This window comes from Ciconia boyciana, chromosome 16, assembly GCF_034638445.1.
Source record: "Ciconia boyciana chromosome 16, ASM3463844v1, whole genome shotgun sequence".
NCBI lineage: Eukaryota > Metazoa > Chordata > Aves > Ciconiiformes > Ciconiidae > Ciconia > Ciconia boyciana.
In genome coordinates this window covers 1,706,884-1,725,651 of record NC_132949.1, presented here as the reverse complement: position 1 = coordinate 1,725,651, position 18,768 = coordinate 1,706,884, and the positions used below count along the sequence as shown (strand labels likewise).

The 18,768-nt window shown below is 62.0% G+C and overlaps 2 protein-coding genes across 2 annotated transcripts in view; one reads left to right on the top strand and one right to left on the bottom strand.

The window, feature by feature from the left end:
- SLC39A11 (solute carrier family 39 member 11) overlaps positions 1-2,879 on the bottom strand; it is a 98,517-nt gene extending 95,638 nt beyond the window's left edge. The window contains exons 1-3 of the mRNA XM_072881405.1: positions 2,826-2,879; positions 1,642-1,755; positions 529-567 (exon numbers count right to left, since the gene is read on the bottom strand). Coding sequence (XP_072737506.1) covers positions 529-567; positions 1,642-1,749 — 147 coding nt within the window. The 5' untranslated portion in view covers positions 1,750-1,755; positions 2,826-2,879. The remainder of the gene's footprint in view (positions 1-528; positions 568-1,641; positions 1,756-2,825) is intronic.
- Positions 2,880-10,534: 7,655 nt separating this feature from the next.
- SSTR2 (somatostatin receptor 2) lies at positions 10,535-13,570 on the top strand. The gene is made up of 2 exons (XM_072881051.1): positions 10,535-10,655; positions 11,173-13,570. Exon 2 carries the CDS (start codon positions 11,234-11,236, stop codon positions 12,347-12,349), a length of 1,116 nt encoding a protein of 371 aa, XP_072737152.1. The 5' UTR covers positions 10,535-10,655; positions 11,173-11,233; the 3' UTR covers positions 12,350-13,570.
- Positions 13,571-18,768: the final 5,198 nt, after the last annotated feature.

Here is an 18,768-nt window from a genome sequence, read left to right as displayed (position 1 = left end):
AATTTCAAGCCATGCAGTTTCATGTCTTCCTTCAAGAAGGATGCAATAAGCCCCACCTTTAGTGTGCACCCTTGACGTAGAGCTGCAGTGTCTTCATTCCCCCTTCTCCCAAGGGCTTAAAGCACCCACGCTCTGCAGGAGAGCGAGAAGCACAGAGCAAGCTATGCACATTAGCCTCCAGGACAAGGGCTCTCCTGCCCATCTTCATCGCACCAGTGCTCCAGGAGGAATGATTCAGAAGCCCAAGGAAATGAGAAGAGTTTAACTCAACAGAGCCAAATCCAGCGTGGGCAGCTCGACGTCCTTGTGACCCTCCTCGTGCCACCTCCGCCCTCATCGAAGAGGCACCGAGACACAACAAGACGAGACCAGCGCCGCACCGTGCTCTTCCCTGCCCCACCTGCACCTCAGGCAATTATCCAAGAAACGCTAACACGAGCGGGCAACCAAATGAAGCGTGGCAGGGCTTCAGAGGGGTCGGCAGGAGAACACAAGCACGGACAATGAGTAGAAGGATGCTGTACTTACCCCCGCAGCAAAGCCTAAGCTCCCATCTAGGATCCGCCTCTGCAAAAAGAAAAAAAAAAAAAAAAAAAAAAAACACAAAACACACCATTTACTCCTGGCAGAAGCAGCGGAGAGCAACCATGCCACAAACCGCGCAGAGGGGGGAAGCCAGCTGCACCGCTGCCGCACTGAGATAACTTTCTTCTCCCCATCTCTGCAACCCAAGTGATTGCTGTGCTTTGAGGCAAGAGCCGTGCTCCCCACAGAGGGGCCCCCCATCCGGGGGTGATGGCACCCCACCATCACCAAGAGCCTACAGCACATCCGGGCTCCCTCAACCCACCGACACTGCCCGGACTGGGCTCGGCCCATCCAGTGCCCACGCCAACACACTCTGAGGGTACGGAAAGGTAAACCAGAAACTCTCCTGCCCGTCTGTGCACGCTGCCCTGCATTTCCCCCCTTCAAGATTTTGATTCCTCTAATAACAGCCTGCTATAAACAAAGCCATTAGTCTTCTAGTAACCCAGCACGTATCCTGCCCTCCTTAACTCCCCGGGCAGTTTTTCTTCTTTAGCACATTGCCCTCCCCCAGGAAGAAAACCAACGTGCTACTGCAAAGGGAATCTCACTTTGCAACAAACTCCTGAATAAATCATCACAAGAGAGAGGCATAAATAATAAATTCATCCAGGCAATTTTGAACACAACAGCAAGGGGGGCCTCTAATTTTGGAATACAAGATGACTTAACAATCAGCACTTTGTTTGTTCTGAGCACAGGCTGACCCGAATCCTGCACCAGAGAAACCAGGTTACAGGAGGAGAACCTGCTGTTCCAAACGCAGAGCCCTGCCTGCGGCTCTGCCCCATCTCCCGAATGCCGTGAGCTGCGCTACAGCACATACCACAGCCTAGGGTCAAGAATTTGATTTCCTTTTCCTCTTCCGTTTTGACACAGAGGAGAGAAATGAGCTGGATTTTTTCTTCTCCTGCCCCAGGACCTCCCAGGACCAACGTCAAGTCCCTCACGCTTGGGAACCAGGCAGCCAAACCCACCCGCGAGCACAGCGCAGCCCCCCGCCCCGGACCCCGCTCGCCTCCCAGGGACAGAGGACGCGATCCCGGCACCCACCTGCCCGCTGGAAAACACGAACACCAGCGCCGAGCCGGCCGCCGTCAGCCCCCAGGTGAGGAAGGTTCCCAGCACCGACTGGATCACCGGCCCGTGCCCTGGGATCATGCTGACCTAGGAGAGATGAGGGGCGTCAGGAGAAGCGCTTGGTGTTTAAAGACAGAGAATAACCCCCAAATTCCTCCCTGGTTAACGGGGGAGCGTGCCCCAAACCCCTCCTCACCAAAGGGGACAGAGTCAGCTTAACCGTCCTCCCTGCTCCACGTCCCTAAGCTTCGCCTTAAGTAAGGCTTTGCAATCTAACCCGAGCTCAGAGGAGCAGGAGGGACCGAGGAGGGGTGGGGTGCACCACATCCCATCCAGTGCACAACCCCGATTTGGGGCTCAGCCCCCCAAGCCGGCACCAGGGCAGAGCAGCTCCGGAGAAAGGCAAAGAAACGGCACTCGAACCTCGCCGAGCGCGGGGACGCCTCGTCCCACGTCCCGGGCGGTTCCCAGGCACGTGCATCACGTCCCACTTCTTGGTGGCACTTATTTATGCCAAAACCCAATTTTACTCGCGCTGAAGGCGAACGCCCTCGCAGCACCCAGCTCGAGGCACCCCGGGACCGAGCGAAAAGGGGACCGAGTCCCGGGACGGGCACCGAAGCACGGCCGAGGGCTGCGGGTGAGCGGGGGGTCCCTGAGGGTGCCGTGCTCCGCGCACCGGGGAACGGCCCAGGGAGCAGCGCTGCCGAGAAAATACACGCACGTGCCTAAATACAGACATAGAGATATAGCAAGAGGCACATATGTTCATACATTTATATGTAAATAGATCAAAATACACATGTATTTATATATAAATATATAAGAAATACACACACCGTTGTCTTCTTCCCCCCCCCCAAGGCCCTCCCGGGCCCCCGGCCTTGCCCCAGGGCTGCTGCCAAACCCCGTGGGGGGGTGCCTGGCTCAGCCCGCCCCCCGGCTGCCCGGCCCCGGGGAGAGGGGGACCCCCCCCCTACAGCCCGCGCCCCCAGCACCCCGGGCTCCCCCAGCCCCCAACGGGGGGGATCCCAACGCCCCACCGGGCCCCTCCCAACCCCTACCGCGGACACCCCAGGCCCTACAGCCGACAAGCTGGGCCCGGGGCCCCTGCGCCGCCCGGGGCCCCCGGAGCCCCCCGGCCCGGCCCCGCTCACCGCCCGGCGCTCCCCGCCGCAGCCCCGCCGCCACTTCCTGGTACCGGCACACGTGTCGCCGCCGCCGCCCCGCCCACCACCGCGGCCGCCGCCAATGGGAGCGCGGCGGGGGCGGGCCGCCCGCGGCTCTGCGTTTCGGGCGGGCGAGGCGGCGGGAAAGCGGGGCGGGCGGGCGCGGCAAGGCGTGGGGAGAGCTGTCACTGCCACCGCCACCGCCACCGCCGGGCACGGCGCAGCCCCCACCCCGCTGCAAGGTGAACCCCGGGCAGGGCTTCCCGCTGGGCTGCATAAAGGCAGCTCCTGGTCTTTGGAGTGGGGTGCCCTGAGAGCGTCCCTTCCTGCCACCCAGCAGCTTGTGAGGGTGGCCCCGGCATGAGGGTGGTGGCTGGGCCTGCGCAGCGCCATCAGCCGTGCTCGTTAAGAGCCAGGGGTTGCACCGTAACGATGGCAGCCTGCTGGAAACAACGGCACCGCTGGCATCCGCTTGTCTGGAGCACAAGGCTGATGGGGAGCGGCTGAGGGACTGGGGTTGTTCAGCCTGGAGAAAAGGAGGCTGAGGGGAGACCTCCTCGCTCCCTACAACTGCCTGACAGGAGGCTGGAGAGAGGTGGGGTCGGTCTCTTCTCCCAGGTCACAAGGATAGGACGAGAGGAAATGGCCTCCAGTTGTGCCAGGGGAGGTTTAGACTGGATATGAGGAAATTTTACTTCACCAAAAGGGTTATCGAGCATTGGAACAGGCTGCCCGGGGAAGTGGTGGAGTCGCCATCCCTGGAGGTATTTAAAAGCCGTTTGGATGAGATGCTGAGGGCCATGGTGTAGTGGTGGACCTGGCAGTGCTGGGTTTACAGTTGGACTCGATGATCTTAAAGGTCTTTTCCAACCTATACGATTCTGTGATTCTGTGATCCGTCCCCAGTACGGCCTTTGGAGGGTGCATCGGGCCCCGCCACGTTCTCTCCCACCCGTTGACGTCCCCTCAAAGCATCATCACGGGGCAGACAGTGGCCAAGCCTGCAGCCCCAGATGGGCTGGGGGCAGAGGCAGCCCTGGCAGCGATTCCTCCCTAGGAGCTCGGCAGTGTTGGCAGGAGGGAGAGGAGCTTACGCCGGCGGCCACGGGGCCGAGGGAGCCAGGCCAGGCTCGCTACTTGCTGGTGCCTCCTGCTTGTGCCATGTCGGAGGGTGCAGGGGGTGGCAGAAGGACACATCCAGCTCTTCTGCAACATAACCCTTCTTTATTAGAGTGTTTATCTTTTAACAGCCTTTGATCAGCCTCCCCTGACACAGCTGGGAAAGGTCAAGGCCATTTGAAACCTCCCTGATGTAGGATTTAATCAATCTCCCCCTGTAATTGCCTGCATCCCTCATTAGCTCCCATAACAAGGCAGATGAGCGCAAGGTGCCAGCTGGGAGGGACGCGGGGACGGAGCAAACGGAGGTCCCCCCGCCGCCCCGGGGTTCCCCAGCCAGCCGTGACGGAGGCGCTGGCAAGGGCTGGGGACAGCTGGCGAGGCAGCGGGGCTGGCCGTGGGGAGACCGCTGGCACGGGAGCCTGCCCTGCGCGCTGCCGCGGGCTGGGGGCGGCTGGCAGGGACGTCCCTGCCTTGGGGACGTGTGGGCAGCTCCAAACAATGGGGACAGTCGTGATGGCAGTGAAGCTCCGTGCAGAAGCATCAGCAAAATCAACTCACGCCTCCCCTTCGCCGGTGTCATTTCTGTGTGCAGGGACATCTCCACGTCACCTTCCTCAGGATAAGAGGGCTGCCCCTGCACCTGCCGCGGCTCGCCTGCCTGCATGGTCCTGCCGCGGCTCAGCCCCGGCGAGGGACGGGGACAGGGTCCTGTCCAGCCCTTCCCCACACCGGGCAGACGGGCAGTTACCCCTTGCGCTGCGCCCTGGTGCAGGCAGGCAAAGGCAGCACCAGCTCCTGGCAGCTCCTGCGTGGCCCCTGCCTGTAGCAGCACCCAGGAAGGATGAGGCCGGCGGTGGCAACCATGCATTGCCTGGAGTCCCTAAAATGAATTTTAAACAACAGTTCATGTGCAATCTCTCTCATTAAGGTGTGTGAGATGCTGCAAGGGGCAGCACCGCAGTCCCAGCTCCCAGGGGCCCTGTGGCTGCCGGGCAGCCAGGACCCAAATCCCTTTGGTTTTTTGCGATAAAACTCCTTAGCGATGTCTGGGGTAGCTGTGGCAGGCAGAAGGTGCAGAGAGACAGATCCCAGCACAGTGATGGCCCAGGGCACGGCAGGCTGAAGCAGGTTTGGAGATGCCCCAGAGATGCCTCTCGCTGGGCACGGCAAGTGGGGTCCCTCTGTCCCTGCCCTGTGTCCCCTTTGCGCAGGCTGGGCTCACGGCCGGGCTCTTTCCCAACCCAAATCCATCTGTGTCAAGCTGGGGCGGTGGATGGAGCCAGCCTGGACCCGCACCAAGGCGGCCGCCGAGCCGAGGGAACGAGGACATCCGGAGACATCCCAGAGGACAGGGCACGGGAGCAGCACCGCACCGCACCGCAGGCAGGGCCAGGCAGGATCACGCCATCTCCATCCCACTCGCTAATGGCACCTATTAGTCACAGGGCACAAAGTGACAGCTTCACACTTCTCCGCTGGCTTTAGGCTCGCCGTGAGAGACACGATGGACGCGGCGCAAGGCTGGGGGAGCACAGAGTCCCACTGGCACTGAGCTATGACCGCGGCTGCTTTGAAGAGGAGGGGATGCGAGTACCAGCGGATCGGCGCGTGCTGCAACTAACCCTGACATTTCAAGCTGGTGCAGGAAGCCTGACTGCCAAATGCAGAGTACTGTTAAGTCCTGATTTAATGTGCACGACCCTCCAACAAGCCAGGCACAGCAGGGAGAAACACGGGCAGGAGCAGAGATTTCAGTCTGTGGTTGCCAAAGGCTCATTAGTGTCAGGGGTTTAGCGATATGATTCACAGGGAATGCGTGCAGCAGCTTTCACTGCAGCCCAGCCCCACTACCCTCAGCAGAGATCAATAAACTAATTACAGAGGCAAATAACAGCAGGGTGAGAATGGGAGAGATGGGAGCGGGAGGAAGGAGCCGTCTGCAGGGAGGTCTGGTGGGAGCAGGAGGGAAGGAGCCGTATGCGGAGGGTGCAGGGCTCTCCTGGGAGAGCTTCTCCCAGAGAAACCTGCATCCCGTGGGGTCTGGATGCTGCGGGGCGTGCGGGGATGCTGCCGCCGGCCCTGGCCGCAGGTGAAGGCACCAGCGCCTCTCCCTCCCCATCCATCACCGCTGCAGACGCTGCCCGATTAGATCACGTCGTCCGGCAGCAACCAGCCTGGTTCTGCCCTGCCTCAGGGGCGCGGGGAGATGGTCCAGGCCTGTTTGTCTGGGTAATCAGCAGAAAGCCAAGCCTCCCCCCATCCCAGACGCCCCTGGAACTGAGCCTGGCAGCCTCCGGCCGGGCATCAGCAGAGCCACCAAAGCTGCTTGTGGCTGTTGGCTGGAGATGGGAAGGGAAAGGGCAGTGCCACCCGAAGCGCCCACGGGAGAGGAAACACCACAGTCATCTCTGCCTGTGCTGGCCCTGTCCCTGTGGGGGACAGCGGGGTCCCTGCGAGGGCAGCAGGCTTGGGCATGGCTGCCCCGTGCACAGAGGCAGAGCTGCTCGGGGTCGGCTCGCCACTCTGCGAAGGCGATGATGAGCCCCGGGGCTCCTCGGGCTGGCACTGCACCCTGTGCGCTGGGGTGGGGACAGTGACGGGGCCAGCGAGGCTGCGTGGCATCGCTTTGCTCCCTGCCAAGGTCCTTCCCACCACACCATGGGACACTGCAGCTGGGCATCCAGAGGAAAGGAGACGAGGGGAAGCTTTAACCCCCAGGGACCTGTCCCCAGCACAAACAGGGTCCAGAGCAACGACCCGGCATTTTTGCCATCAGTCATTAACAGAGGTAACGGGGAGAGTCCAGCAGAAGGGCTGTGGGCAGGGCTACTCCTGAGGACAGCAATGGACAGGGCTGAGACAGGGAGGGTGTGCGCAGGGACCCCGTGGCACCCACTTGGGACCCAAAAGTGGGTGACCGGCCCCACACACCCCCATCTCTCCCCCAGCAGCGTGGGGCGGCTGCAGGCGAGCGGAGCACAGGAGGAGCGAGCCGGGGAGCGAGCTGCGCGCGGGAGCAAATCCTTCCCCTCTTGACTGCTGGGGAACAGCAGCTGCCTCCCAGTTCCCCTCCGCCATCAGAGAGCCCCACCAGTCCAACACAGCCTTCTTCATTCCTGCAAAATGCCGGAGATCTCGCTGCCTCCCCTCCAGGTATGGGGGAGAAAGGCCGGCTCACCCTACCCCTCCGTTGGCAACCAAACCCCCAGCTCCTTACGACACTCGTTTCCAGGACAGGGGTCGAAAGCGCTGTTTTCCACGGGGAGTCTTGCAGAACAGCTGGGAATGGATGGCAGGAAACTTGGAAGGACTTTAAAAACTACTTTGTGGTCACGTAATCCCCATGTGCCTCTCCCATGGGTTATATCGGCCGTCGAACCCGTGTGGGAAGAAGCCGTGCGTTTCTCCTATATCCAGCCCTGCCAGTAAATTGCTTTTCAGCAGAGTGGACGCTTCCCAGGGTAAAGGACAAAGAGGAGTTTATCTGCCAGCACCAAACCAGCTGCTGGGGTAAGACAATGTCTCTCCAAACCAGGGACCACCCAGAGGTACAGATCAGAGCCTACACTAGGCTGTAATGCAACCCTAAATCTAAGCAGAATTAAAAAAATATCTTCAAAAGGCTCAAGCACAGCTTCCCGACTCAGGTAGCTGCTGCTGCACTCTTCGCTGGATGGATATCAGCTCAGATCACACACCAGCCCATCATTTCATTAGTTTGGGGGTTTTTTTAATAAAGATCAGATCTGGTTTTAGCCAAACGAGCTTGCTGGCTGAATTCACACAGCTCCCTGGCCCCTGCATCCAACACCGGCTTCCCAGGGAGGTGAAAGTGAAGTGCAGAAGGTGGCTGCAGCCCTGACGCTCCGCAGGCAGCCCCGGCCGCCCCTCAGCTGGCGAGAGGCACCCCGGGATCCCCGCGCTCGCCCTGCCCAGCCGCCCACCGCTCCAGCCCCCCGGCACAGCGGGACAACGATGCTCAGCACCACGCGGGGTGCTGGGAGAAACCGCTGCGAGCCCAGGCTGGGGGCTGGTCTCGGTGCCGGCACAACGGGGGACCACGGCACGCCGGCCTGGATGGGCAAGGCTTGCCGACCGCAGGGGCTGCGCACCAAGGGACCCAAGGGAGGGATGTGGCAGCGTCACCTATTCGGGGAGAAATTCAAGGAGGCAGCGCTGGAAACGCACACAGCAAGGCTTTACACTGCCCTTCCCGCTGCCGGCGACGGCTGCCGATGCGGCTTTGAGGGAAGGGCACGGTCAGGACATCCCTCCTGGGCCCAGGAACCAGCCGAGGGAGGGTAAAACAACTGTGAAAAGGTCACAAGGCATCAGAACCCTCTCCTGTGGCACCCTGGGGGGCTGCACCCCCTCCTCCCCGGTGTCGGGGAACATCTCTGCTCTGCCTGCACCTCTGCCTACGTTTCCAGCAGGCAGAGCATGGCGGTGGTCCCACGGGCCACGTGCAGCCACCCTGCCCGGAGCAGCATCCCAGGGAGCTGCCCTCGGGGCTTGGACAGCTGACACGCAATGGGACACCCCAACCCCGGTGGGCAGCACCCCACAGAGACCCGATCCCCCATCCGCATCAGCCAAACCATTTTCTTCCCTATCCTCCCTCCTCACGCACTTTTACCGGGATATTAATTTCCACATCATTTCTTTCAGGAGAAGCTTTTTCCAGCCTCCTAAAGATTTATGAGGCTGATCATGATTCTCACTCGTGCTCCAGGACCCTGTGTCTTCAGATCCACCTTGGGAAGTGGATGGCTAAGTGCAAATGAGAACCTCCCAGCCCCTCTTGCCGCAATCAGCAGCCTCGCTCCGGGCTCTTTGTTCCAAGTCACTCTTAATTTCCTGCTTTCTATTGTCTCTCGATAAGTGATGGAAAGGGGGGGGAGGAATAGCTATTATTTAATTGCTTCCAACATCTCAAACAAACCAGAGCAGAGGTTATCTCCCCCAAACCTCTCTTTTTTGCTCTTCCTCCTCCAGTCATCGTTACTGGGTAACTGCAGAGGGAGAGCCTGCGGCAGTTGCCACCCGTCTTGCGCAAGTCCCCAGAGACCCCAAAGCTGTGGGCAATCACCGCATCGCCTTCCCACCTCTCCCAGGCTGTGCCAAGCCAGCAAGGACCTGCCATGCCTTGCCTTGCCTTGCCTTTGGTGGCAAAGTGCAAAATCCTGGGGCCAAGGTACTCCCAGCTTCCCGGGAGACTTTGGGACTCTCGGACACCTCTTGGGGGTCTCCAGCTGGGGTCACAGCGTGGCCATCACGTGGCCATCGCCCTGCCCCGTTCCTCCCGCCTCCGGTGGCCCTGGAGACATCAGGAGAAGCCGAGCCCTTTGCACCATCGCTGGAACCAAAACGTTGCTTCTGCAGCAGAAGCCAGGCAGCGAGGCCAAGGTCGTGCGAGGAAGAGGAAGGAGCCGAGGGGTGCGTGGCTCTGCGGGAAGCCCCATGGAGCCAGGCAGGTCCCGCCACGCTCTGGGAGGAACCAGGGTCCTGGCACCCATGCTGCCTGCTGCACAGCACCTCCAGCACATGCCCCTGGGACCCCCTCTGAGCCCCTGGTTTTGGGCACCCTTCGCCGTGCACCAACAGCCTCTGCGAGCAGGAGAAGCTCCACTCCCCAGTGCAAAGTCTGGGACCGCATGGCCGGCCGCACCTCTAGCAGCAGCACCCAGAGCCGCAGGCAGCCGGGGTGCCCTGCTTGGCTCGCCGGGTGCTGGCAGGGCAGTGGGCACAGCAGGGCGGGCAGGGCGGGCACTGCAAGGGGGAGCACGGCAGGACAGGCAAAGCAGGCAGGGTGGGCAGAGCAGGCAGGGAGGGCAGCGCGGGCAGGCAGGGTGGGCAGAGCAGGCAGGGAGGGGAGCGGGCAGGAAGGGCAGAGGAAGGCAGAGCAGGATGGGCAGGGCAGGGAGGGCAGCGTGGGCAGGCAGGGCGGGCAGAGGAGGGTGGGCAGCGCAGGCAGGGTGAGCAGAGCAGGGTGAGCAGGGCGGGCAGGGTGGGCTGGGCAGCGCGGGCAGGGTGGGCAGAGCAGGGTGAGCAGGGTGGGCAGGGCAGGGTGGGCAGCGCGGGCAGCGCGGGCAGAGCAGGGTGGGCAGGGCGGGCAGCGCAGGCACAGCAGGGTGGGCAGGGCAGGGTGGGCAGCGCGGGCAGAGCAGGGTGGGCAGGGTGGGCAGGGCAGGGTGAGCAGGGTGGGCAGGGTGGGCAGGGCAGGGTGAGCAGGGTGGGCAGGGCAGGGTGGGCAGGGTGGGCAGAGCAGGGTGGGCAGGGCGGGCAGCGCGGGCAGAGCAGGGTGGGCAGGGCAGGGTGAGCAGGGTGGGCAGGGCAGGGTGGGCAGGGTGGGCAGAGCAGGGTGGGCAGCGCGGGAAGGGCGGGCAGCGCGGGCAGAGCAGGGTGGGCAGGGCAGGGTGAGCAGGGTGGGCAGGGCAGGGTGGGCAGGGTGGGCAGAGCAGGGCGGGCAGGGCTGTCCCCGCCCCGGCCCCGCAGAGCCGCCCCGCGCGGGGCGGGGCGCAGCCGGTGCGCTGGGTCCGGTGGCGGAGCCGCGCCGGGGAGGGCGGGTGCGCGGAGCCGAGCGGAGCGGTGCGGAGCGGTGCGGAGCCGAGCGGAGCCGAACCGAGCGGAGCGGAGCGGCGGGCGCTGCCGGCGCCTCCCGCTGCCCGCCGGGCCGGGGCGCGGCGGCGGGAGCCGGTGAGCGGGGGGGGCCGCGCTCGGGGCAGCACCGCCCGGTGCCCCTCGGCGGCTGCGGCGGCGGCTGCGGCGGGATGGGACCCCGGGGGAGGGGGGGGCGGGGTGGGGGCTGCTCCCGCACCCCGAGCTCAGCGTCCAGGGGAGCCCGTCCGGGCTCGGGTCGCGGCCGCGAAGGAAGGGGCTGGCACCCCGCCGAAAGGCACGGCAAGGGGAAAGGTTTTCCCCCTGTGGCCGGTGCTCCGGGCATCGGTGGCACCCACCGGGGAGTCACCGGTTGGATTTTGGGAGTCATAAGGACTCCGGTACCGCCGGAGTGAGGAGGAGCTGCGGTGTGTCCAGGGCAGACTGCTCGGCACCGCACGGGCTCCGGAGGGGAGCTGGGGAGGTGGCCTGGGGAAAGCCCCTCCAGGGAGCCTCTCTCCCACGGAGCCTGGCAGCAGGATGGGCAAATCCTCCCCAGGAATCCCTTCAATTCTATTTATTCTCTGATTTCTAGAATCTTCTCTTCTATCCCCAGAGCAAGGGAAGATGACATCTCGGCTCCTCTGAACCAGCGGCGCCCAGGGACCAGCAGAGCCATGGAGCTGGAATACGAGCTGCCCAACGCCACCGCGTTCTGGTTCTCCCCGGCTTCCCCCTTCGACAACTTCTCCGTGGAGGCACCCACCAACGCGTCGCAGAACGGCACAGGCCAGCACTTCGACCTGACCAGCAACGCCATCCTCACCTTCATCTACTTCGTGGTCTGCATCGTAGGGCTGTGCGGCAACACGCTGGTGATATACGTCATCCTGCGTTATGCCAAGATGAAGACCATCACCAACATCTACATCCTCAACCTGGCCATCGCAGACGAGCTGTTCATGCTCGGTCTGCCATTCCTGGCCATGCAGGTCGCCCTGGTACACTGGCCCTTTGGCAAAGCCATCTGCAGAATTGTCATGACGGTGGACGGGATCAACCAGTTCACCAGTATCTTCTGCTTGACGGTTATGAGCATTGACCGGTACCTGGCTGTCGTCCATCCCATTAAATCTGCCAAGTGGAGGCGGCCCAGGACAGCTAAAATGATCAATGTGGCCGTTTGGGGCGTCTCCCTGTTGGTGATCATGCCCATCATGATTTATGCTGGGGTGCAGCATAATCACGGCAGGAGTAGCTGCACCATCATCTGGCCGGGAGAGTCGGGTGCCTGGTACACGGGCTTCATCATCTACGCCTTCATCCTGGGCTTCCTGGTGCCTCTCACCATTATCTGCCTTTGCTACTTGTTCATCATTATCAAAGTCAAGTCCTCGGGCATCAGAGTGGGCTCCTCCAAGAGGAAAAAGTCCGAGAAGAAAGTCACCAGGATGGTCTCCATCGTGGTCGCTGTCTTCATCTTCTGCTGGCTCCCCTTCTACATCTTTAACGTCTCCTCAGTCTCCGTCCTGATCGTGCCCACGCCTGTCCTCAAGGGCATGTTCGACTTTGTGGTGGTCCTCAGTTACGCCAACAGCTGTGCCAACCCCATCCTTTATGCCTTCTTGTCCGACAACTTCAAGAAGAGCTTTCAGAACGTCCTCTGCCTGGTGAAGGTCAGTGGCATGGACGAGGCGGACCGGAGCGACAGCAAGCAGGACAAATCCAGGCTCAACGAGACCACAGAAACCCAAAGGACCCTGCTCAATGGTGACCTGCAGACGAGCATCTGAGAGGACAGCAGGGTTGTCCTTCCTTTGCTCTCCTCTCCCCGCTTGCTCCCAACTGGCAGTGGCACGTACGGAGTCGGGGCAGGAGAGCCAGCTTAGGGGACGGCCGCGTGCACACCGGTGGGCGGCGAGGGTCCTTGGCTGGGCTCCTCCTGAGCTGCTGGCGGGTTGGCTTTCAAGCACTGGGAAAGATACGGTTCAAGAGGAGCTGCCTCGCCAGGGAAACAAAGACAACTTGTAGCAATGCAGCGCATTTAAACACCAAAGTGCCACCGTGGGCCACAGCCATTGCTGGGGCAGCTCCGCTGGCTTCCGCGGTGTCACCCTCGGGGCTGGTTGGCTGTGGGTGCTCTGCCCCGAAACGGGCATTCGCACGTGGACCCACGCACGCGGCGGGGTGATCTGAGGATGAGCCGAGGCCATGGGTGTGTGCCAACACATGTGCCACCGCGGAGATGCGCCGTCTTGTAGCAAAGACCTGGTGGGAGCTCCCCGGAGAGTCCGAGCACGCTCCCGCAGTCACCCTCCCCGAGGAGACAAGGATATTTGGGGTTGCATTTTGCCCGGCTTATAAGTTACTCCATCACCTCCCCTGAAGCCTCCCTGCTGCTGTTTGACTGTGTCGTTTGCAACAGCCGCCCTGCCCAGAGGTGGCACGCCAGGACAGAGGCGGCTGCCCTGCGGGAAGCAGCTCTGCCGCCCCGGCAGCCCCTCTGGTCCCGCCATGCTCCTACCCTGCCTCCTCCAGCCCCGCTGTCTCCTGCTGCAGGAGAGCCCCTTCCCTCCTCCTGCCGTGACGTCACCTGCCCGCAGGTTTTCTCCTCGGATGGAGGATTTCCCCCTTTTTCCTCCCCAGTAGCCGCTGCCCCTCTTGCCGCCCGCATCTCCTCACGGTCCATCCCAGGCTGCACCGGCAGCCAAGACCACTGCTGTCCCCGGCGAGCCACGGCCGGGCTGGCTGAGCAGCCATGGCACGATCGCCCGGCACCAGTCCCTGGTGGGAAATCCTTGGAAGCATTTAAACAGCAGCGAAACAGCGGGGGTTTGGAGCACCCTGGCACAGGCTGCGGCACATCCCGCTGCCCCCGGCTCCTGCACCTGGGTGAGACCTGAGCTTGTCCTGGCCCGGCTGCGGCTCCGAGGATCACTGGGGCTGGGGCTGCCGGCCCCACGGCGTGCGGTGAGCGAGCATCGACCGGCTGCCGGTGACGCCCGCCCTGCTCCTTCCAGGCAAGTCACGCTGGAGGAAGGGGTGATGGAGAGGATGGGGGATGGGAGGTGGGGGGTGCTGGGGACTTGGCCCCAATTGTCATCCGAGCCAAAGGGACCGGGCAGAGCAGGCGATAGGGCTTCCAGCACCAAGCTGTGAGAAAGAGCAGGGCAGCGTGCGTCCAGCCCCCCCCCCGTCCCTCTCTTGCACCGCAGCGTGGGAAAGGGGGGACGCAGGGTGCAGTCCACGGGGGGGGGGGGGGGGGGCAGTTCTGGCCTGGCACCCGCTGCGTGTAGCTGCTCAAGACCACCCTGGAGCGATCAGCTCTGCCCCTGCCCCTCCAGCTCGGCGCACAGAACCCAGGGCTCCAGAGCCCTTGACCGCCTGCTCCTGCCCTGGCCAAGCTGCCCTCCTCGGCCAGCGGGAGCACAAGGCAAAGCCCAGGGGAGAGGCAGAAGTGCCGTCTTCCTGCCAGAGCACCCGGAGCAGTTTCTGTGCCAGAGGCCAGACTCTGTTCACAGGCTCTTGCTGCAGAGCTGAGCCGTGGGAACGCAGTGGTTTAGGTGGAGAAAAGAGCCCGGTCTCGTTCACCCTCCCCTTTCCCATCCCACCCTGGCATCCCCGCACCAGCCCCATCACCGGCAGACGCGGAGCCTTCACCTCGCGCTACAAGCGATGCGGGAGGTGAGGATGAGCGTTGCCTGCAAGGTGCCGCCCGTTTTGGGATGCCGCCTTGCTCAACGGCGTACCCCTGCTCAATGCTCTGAGAGCACCAGCTCTAGGAGAAGTTTTCCCGTGGCTCTGCCTGCTCCCTGCAGTGAGTCCCTGCCTGGGGCATCACGCACCCAGCTGTGCCGCCTCCGTGCCCCCACCAGCCCCCCAAAATGACCTCAGTGCCGGGCTCGATGTCTGCTCCCTGGCACAGCTCTGTCGGACACTGGCTCCAGCGTGGCAGCGCCAGCACCGGGGACACGGCGCAGGGCTCAGGGGCTTTCTGCAGGGCAACGCAGAGCATTGTCAGCATTTATTTGCTGTTGAAAATACAGGAAGCCCGGCTTTCTAGCCCTGGGAAGGACCTGTGCCCAGCACTGCGTGTGCCCAGGTCAGCTTTGTCCCAGCAAAACCCCCCGGGCAGTGATGTTTGTGGCAGCTCAGAGCTGCGCAAGGGGGCTGTGATCTGCAATACCCCGTTGCCCCGCTTTACACCCAGGGGCTCTCTTGGGCTGGGGATATGGGGCTGCAGGTGAGGAGCGAGGGGCGCGGGGGACTGCCACCGACATCCCAAAGGCCACCAAGGTGGGATGCTGCAGGGCAGGAGCACGAGACGGCTCCCGGGGGCTGCCAGGGCACCCCGCGGCCACCCTGCCACAGCTCAGCCCCAGGGAAAGGGCAGGAGAGCGAAACGTGCCGCCTCGGTGGAGCGAGCAGGGGAGGAAGCCGCAGCCACAGCCGCTGCCCAGAGCTCGCAGTAAAACCAGCAAAATAAAACCTTCTGCTGGTTCATTGCTGACTAATAAACAGCAGCACCGCTGCTGCTGCGAGTAACAAAGTTTGCCTTCCCAGCCACTTGATTTTAGTGGGAACTTGACCTCATATTGGATCTGTTCTGAAAAGCCTCGCAGGGCTGCTGGCGGTGTAATGAGAAATCTCTCCCAGTTATTGCAGAGCAAATAGGCTGATCCCGCAAGTGCTGGAGTGGCTCCGCTGCTACTTCACACGCAGACTGTCCCCGGGCAGGCGAGATTAATTACAGCTCCTGCCTGCCCAGCTGGAGCAGCAGGAGCAGATTTATCACAAATCGGAGGCGATGGGAAGCAGAGACCTGTGCGTCCTGTAGAGCTCCCCTGTACGCCAGGAGCACGGATCTGGGGCTGGTCGCTTTGCTGCTGGGCTGCATGTGCGACGGCACTGCCTCCGCTGGGGCTGTCACCGGCGGCGGGGCTGTCACCGGGGGTGTTGCAACAAGAGACTGTCAGTCCCAGCACCTGTGTGGCCCTCCCCAAAGCCCGTGAGACACCAACTCCTCTTCCCCTCCCCGCCACTGGCTTCTCCCCCGCACAGACGAGGAACCCCAGCCAAGCCGAGAGCTCCGCAGCTCTCCCGAGCCCCCGCGGGATCGATCTGCCCCCCCCGGGAGCGGGGGCCGGGGGTGTGAAGCCTGGCACTGTGGCTGGGCTGAGCATCGCCCCGGGCGTGCTTCCGACCATGCCCGCCTCGGAACGAGCCTGGCTCCTGGTGCTGTGATGGCCAGTTCCCCCCCCGGTGCTCGATAGCCAGACCCCACTCTGATGGGCAGGGAGAGGCTGGGTTTGGACCTGGAGCCTTCCTGTTGCATCTCTACAGCTCCTCATATCAGCACCAAACCTGCCTTGGACTTCGTTAAAATAATGATCTCCTAATGAACCGCGCTGTCGTGTCTCTGGAGGGTTTCCCGACTCTGTCCTGACGGGAAGAGCCTTGTCTTTGATGGAGACTCCATGGAGAGGTCCCTTCCCTCCCAGACCTGCACAGATGCAGGCGGCCTCACGGGCAGTCGTGCAGCCAGCGATCCCCAGCCAGCTCCATCCCCTGCAGCGAGAGCTCCCAGGCTCCGGATCCACGCCGCTGCTTTAGAGCAGGGCTTGACTCTCACATCTCTGGGGGTTGTTTCAGCCCTCGCTGTGAACGAGCCGATTTCAAACCGCTCAGGGAGAGTCTCCATCCCCTCTGCCGGGGCTGCACCGGCCGCACGCCCTGCCCAGGGCTGCTCAAAGGGGGAATCGCCAGCAAGGCACGAGCAAAGGGCACAGCAGACCCCAAACCGGCCTTCCCGCTACTAGGTCTGAAACGAGAACTGCCGCTTCCCGACCCAAGGACACCTCTGCCTGTCCCTGCCAGCCTCTGACCCCCAGCCTCACGCCCGTGTCTCATGACGGATTTCAGCCCGCTCCCTGCTTGCTCCAAGGACCCAGACTGCGAAAAGCCAGGGCAGGACAGCCAGGCTCCAGCTGAGATTCGGGGGAACCCGCCTCGAGCCGTGTCCTGACCAGAAGGAGATGAGGGATGCAAAGCCTGGGCGTCCCAGCCATCCCGCCCCACGCTGCGTGGCCAGGAGGAGGGAAGGGGTGGGCGATTGTACATATGTGTATATACTGGACATTCCAGCAAAGGGGTTTATTATCCTGTCACTGTAGAGACACTCTGCAGCCTCTGTTTTGCTGTGGCTGCTGGAGCAGCCCCTCCCCGTGCACGCAGGAGCGAGTCGGACCCAGCCCCTTGGGGGTCCCTCGGCTCCCCCTCGCCCTCCCCGTGCAGCGTGGGGCTGGCGGCACCGTGCACAAGCTGGGGGGGACCGCAGAGGCTGCTCCCGCATTGACAGGCGACTTCTGCAGGGCAAGGGAAGGTGAGCTTTAGTCTCTACTAAACGCAAGAGCCCTTCCCTGCCAAGCCAGGGCTGTAGCGATTCAGGGGTCGTCTGCCCCAGCAGCACCGCACCACGCTGCCCACCTCCTGTACATACGCTCCTCTGTACCTATAGCTGTGCTCTGTATAGTGTGCGTGGGTCTCCTGTATGACACATTGTGACTGGAACACGCCAGAGAGTGTTTCTCTGCTTTAAGTCTTGCTTTCCTCCATAGCAATTGTTTCTTGATGTCTCGGTGTGGAACTCAGCCTTCCCACAGCGAAGGCTCCCGACTGCCACGGTCTGTGCCACGGGGAGGGAGTCACGGATGGGGTGGGAGGGAAGTAAAAGAGTTTTCCTACAGTTTCTGACTCGGTGTGCGTGTGTCAGAGCTGGGCGGGAGCAGCGGGGTATAACCGAGGCTTGGATTCTTCCCTGAGAGGAGAAGAGGCACCAACCCTGGAGTCCCGCCAAGGGACGACTCGCACTCAAGTCCCTCTCCCAAAACCAGTTCTTCCCCATATCCATCTCCCCGTTGGCGAGTGACACACCCAGCTCTGCACCCACGGGGTGGTCTCGGCTTCGGAGGGTCCACGCAGCAGGAGAGCTGCATTTGCCCAAAACCCCCACAAGATCGCTCCCCGGTCAGCGTGAACTCGGGGCACAGATGAAGCACGACCACAAATAGGTCTTTGAGTACAAGGGGTCGCAGGAACTCAGTCTGGACGGCTGGAAGGGAAAAGCTTCTCTTCTCAAGACGGGGTTTTGATGAGATCAGGGCATGTAAAGTGCCATCGCTGGAGGGTTAATCTGCTGGAGAGACCAGCACGGGGAGGGGGTGTGCACACACGGATGTGCACTTAGAGAAGAGGTACATTACCGGGGAAACACACGGATCTAAAGAAATTGGCTCTGCTATAAACTGAAAGTTCAGCTCAGACCAGCTGCACAGGCCAGCTTTGCCATCAACACCTTCCATGCAAAGAAACCCTTCACTCCAAAACACCTATGATTTTTTCTCCCCCTTCCCCACTCCCCCCAATTTGCAACACAAACAGGGCTTTATGGGATTTGAATACAACCCCTACCAGCAAAGCCCCCACAGCCTCTCCCCCAAGACCACGCGCTCTCGTCACACCGCATCTCCCGTGGAGATGGATGCTCTCCTGCCAGGCAGAGGCAAGCGGCCCCGCAGGCAGCCCTGCCCCTGGAGATCTGCCTCTCGCCGGGGAGCAGCGGAGAGCTGGGGCAGGATTTTCCTCTGGGAACAAGCGTCTGTAAGAAAGCAATCACCACGCTTGTTGCTACACCGCATTGTAGCTGGCTGAGTCAGTATGAGGTGCTAAACAGGTACGCTGGCTCCAGGGAGTTCTTCTGGTCAGGTTTATATATAACTATACGTACGTACACGGAGAGACGGCTCGGGGTTTCCGTCGGAAAATATTGTGTCTTTACACAAAGGCTGATACGAGAAAGGCAGTAACTGCCCGGGGAAGATTTTGCAAACAAAAACCAGAGCGTGCTGATTCCATTCTGCCTCCGCAGGCTGAAAATACGCGAGACGACGGGCAGCGTAGGTATTGCAAGGTGGAGCTACATAAAAAAAGAGAGAGAGGGAGAAATAAATCACTATTCGGAGGGGCCTTTTTGTTTCCAGGGGGTGCATTCCAGTTGTGCCCCCCCCCCCCCCCGACACGCTTTCACTCAGCGTGATTTTGCCAAACCCGAGCGAGGAGCACTTTTTTTTTTTTTTTTAAATTAAAAGCCCATCAGATGGGGCCGGCGGCGTTTTGTGGAAAGCATTTTGGGGGACAATCTTGCCTGCGCAGA

What these genes read in the sequence shown, in the direction of transcription:
- SSTR2 (XM_072881051.1), top strand. Translation starts at nt 11,234, where the DNA reads ATGGAGCTGGAATACGAGCTGCCCAACGCCACCGCGTTCTGGTTCTCC.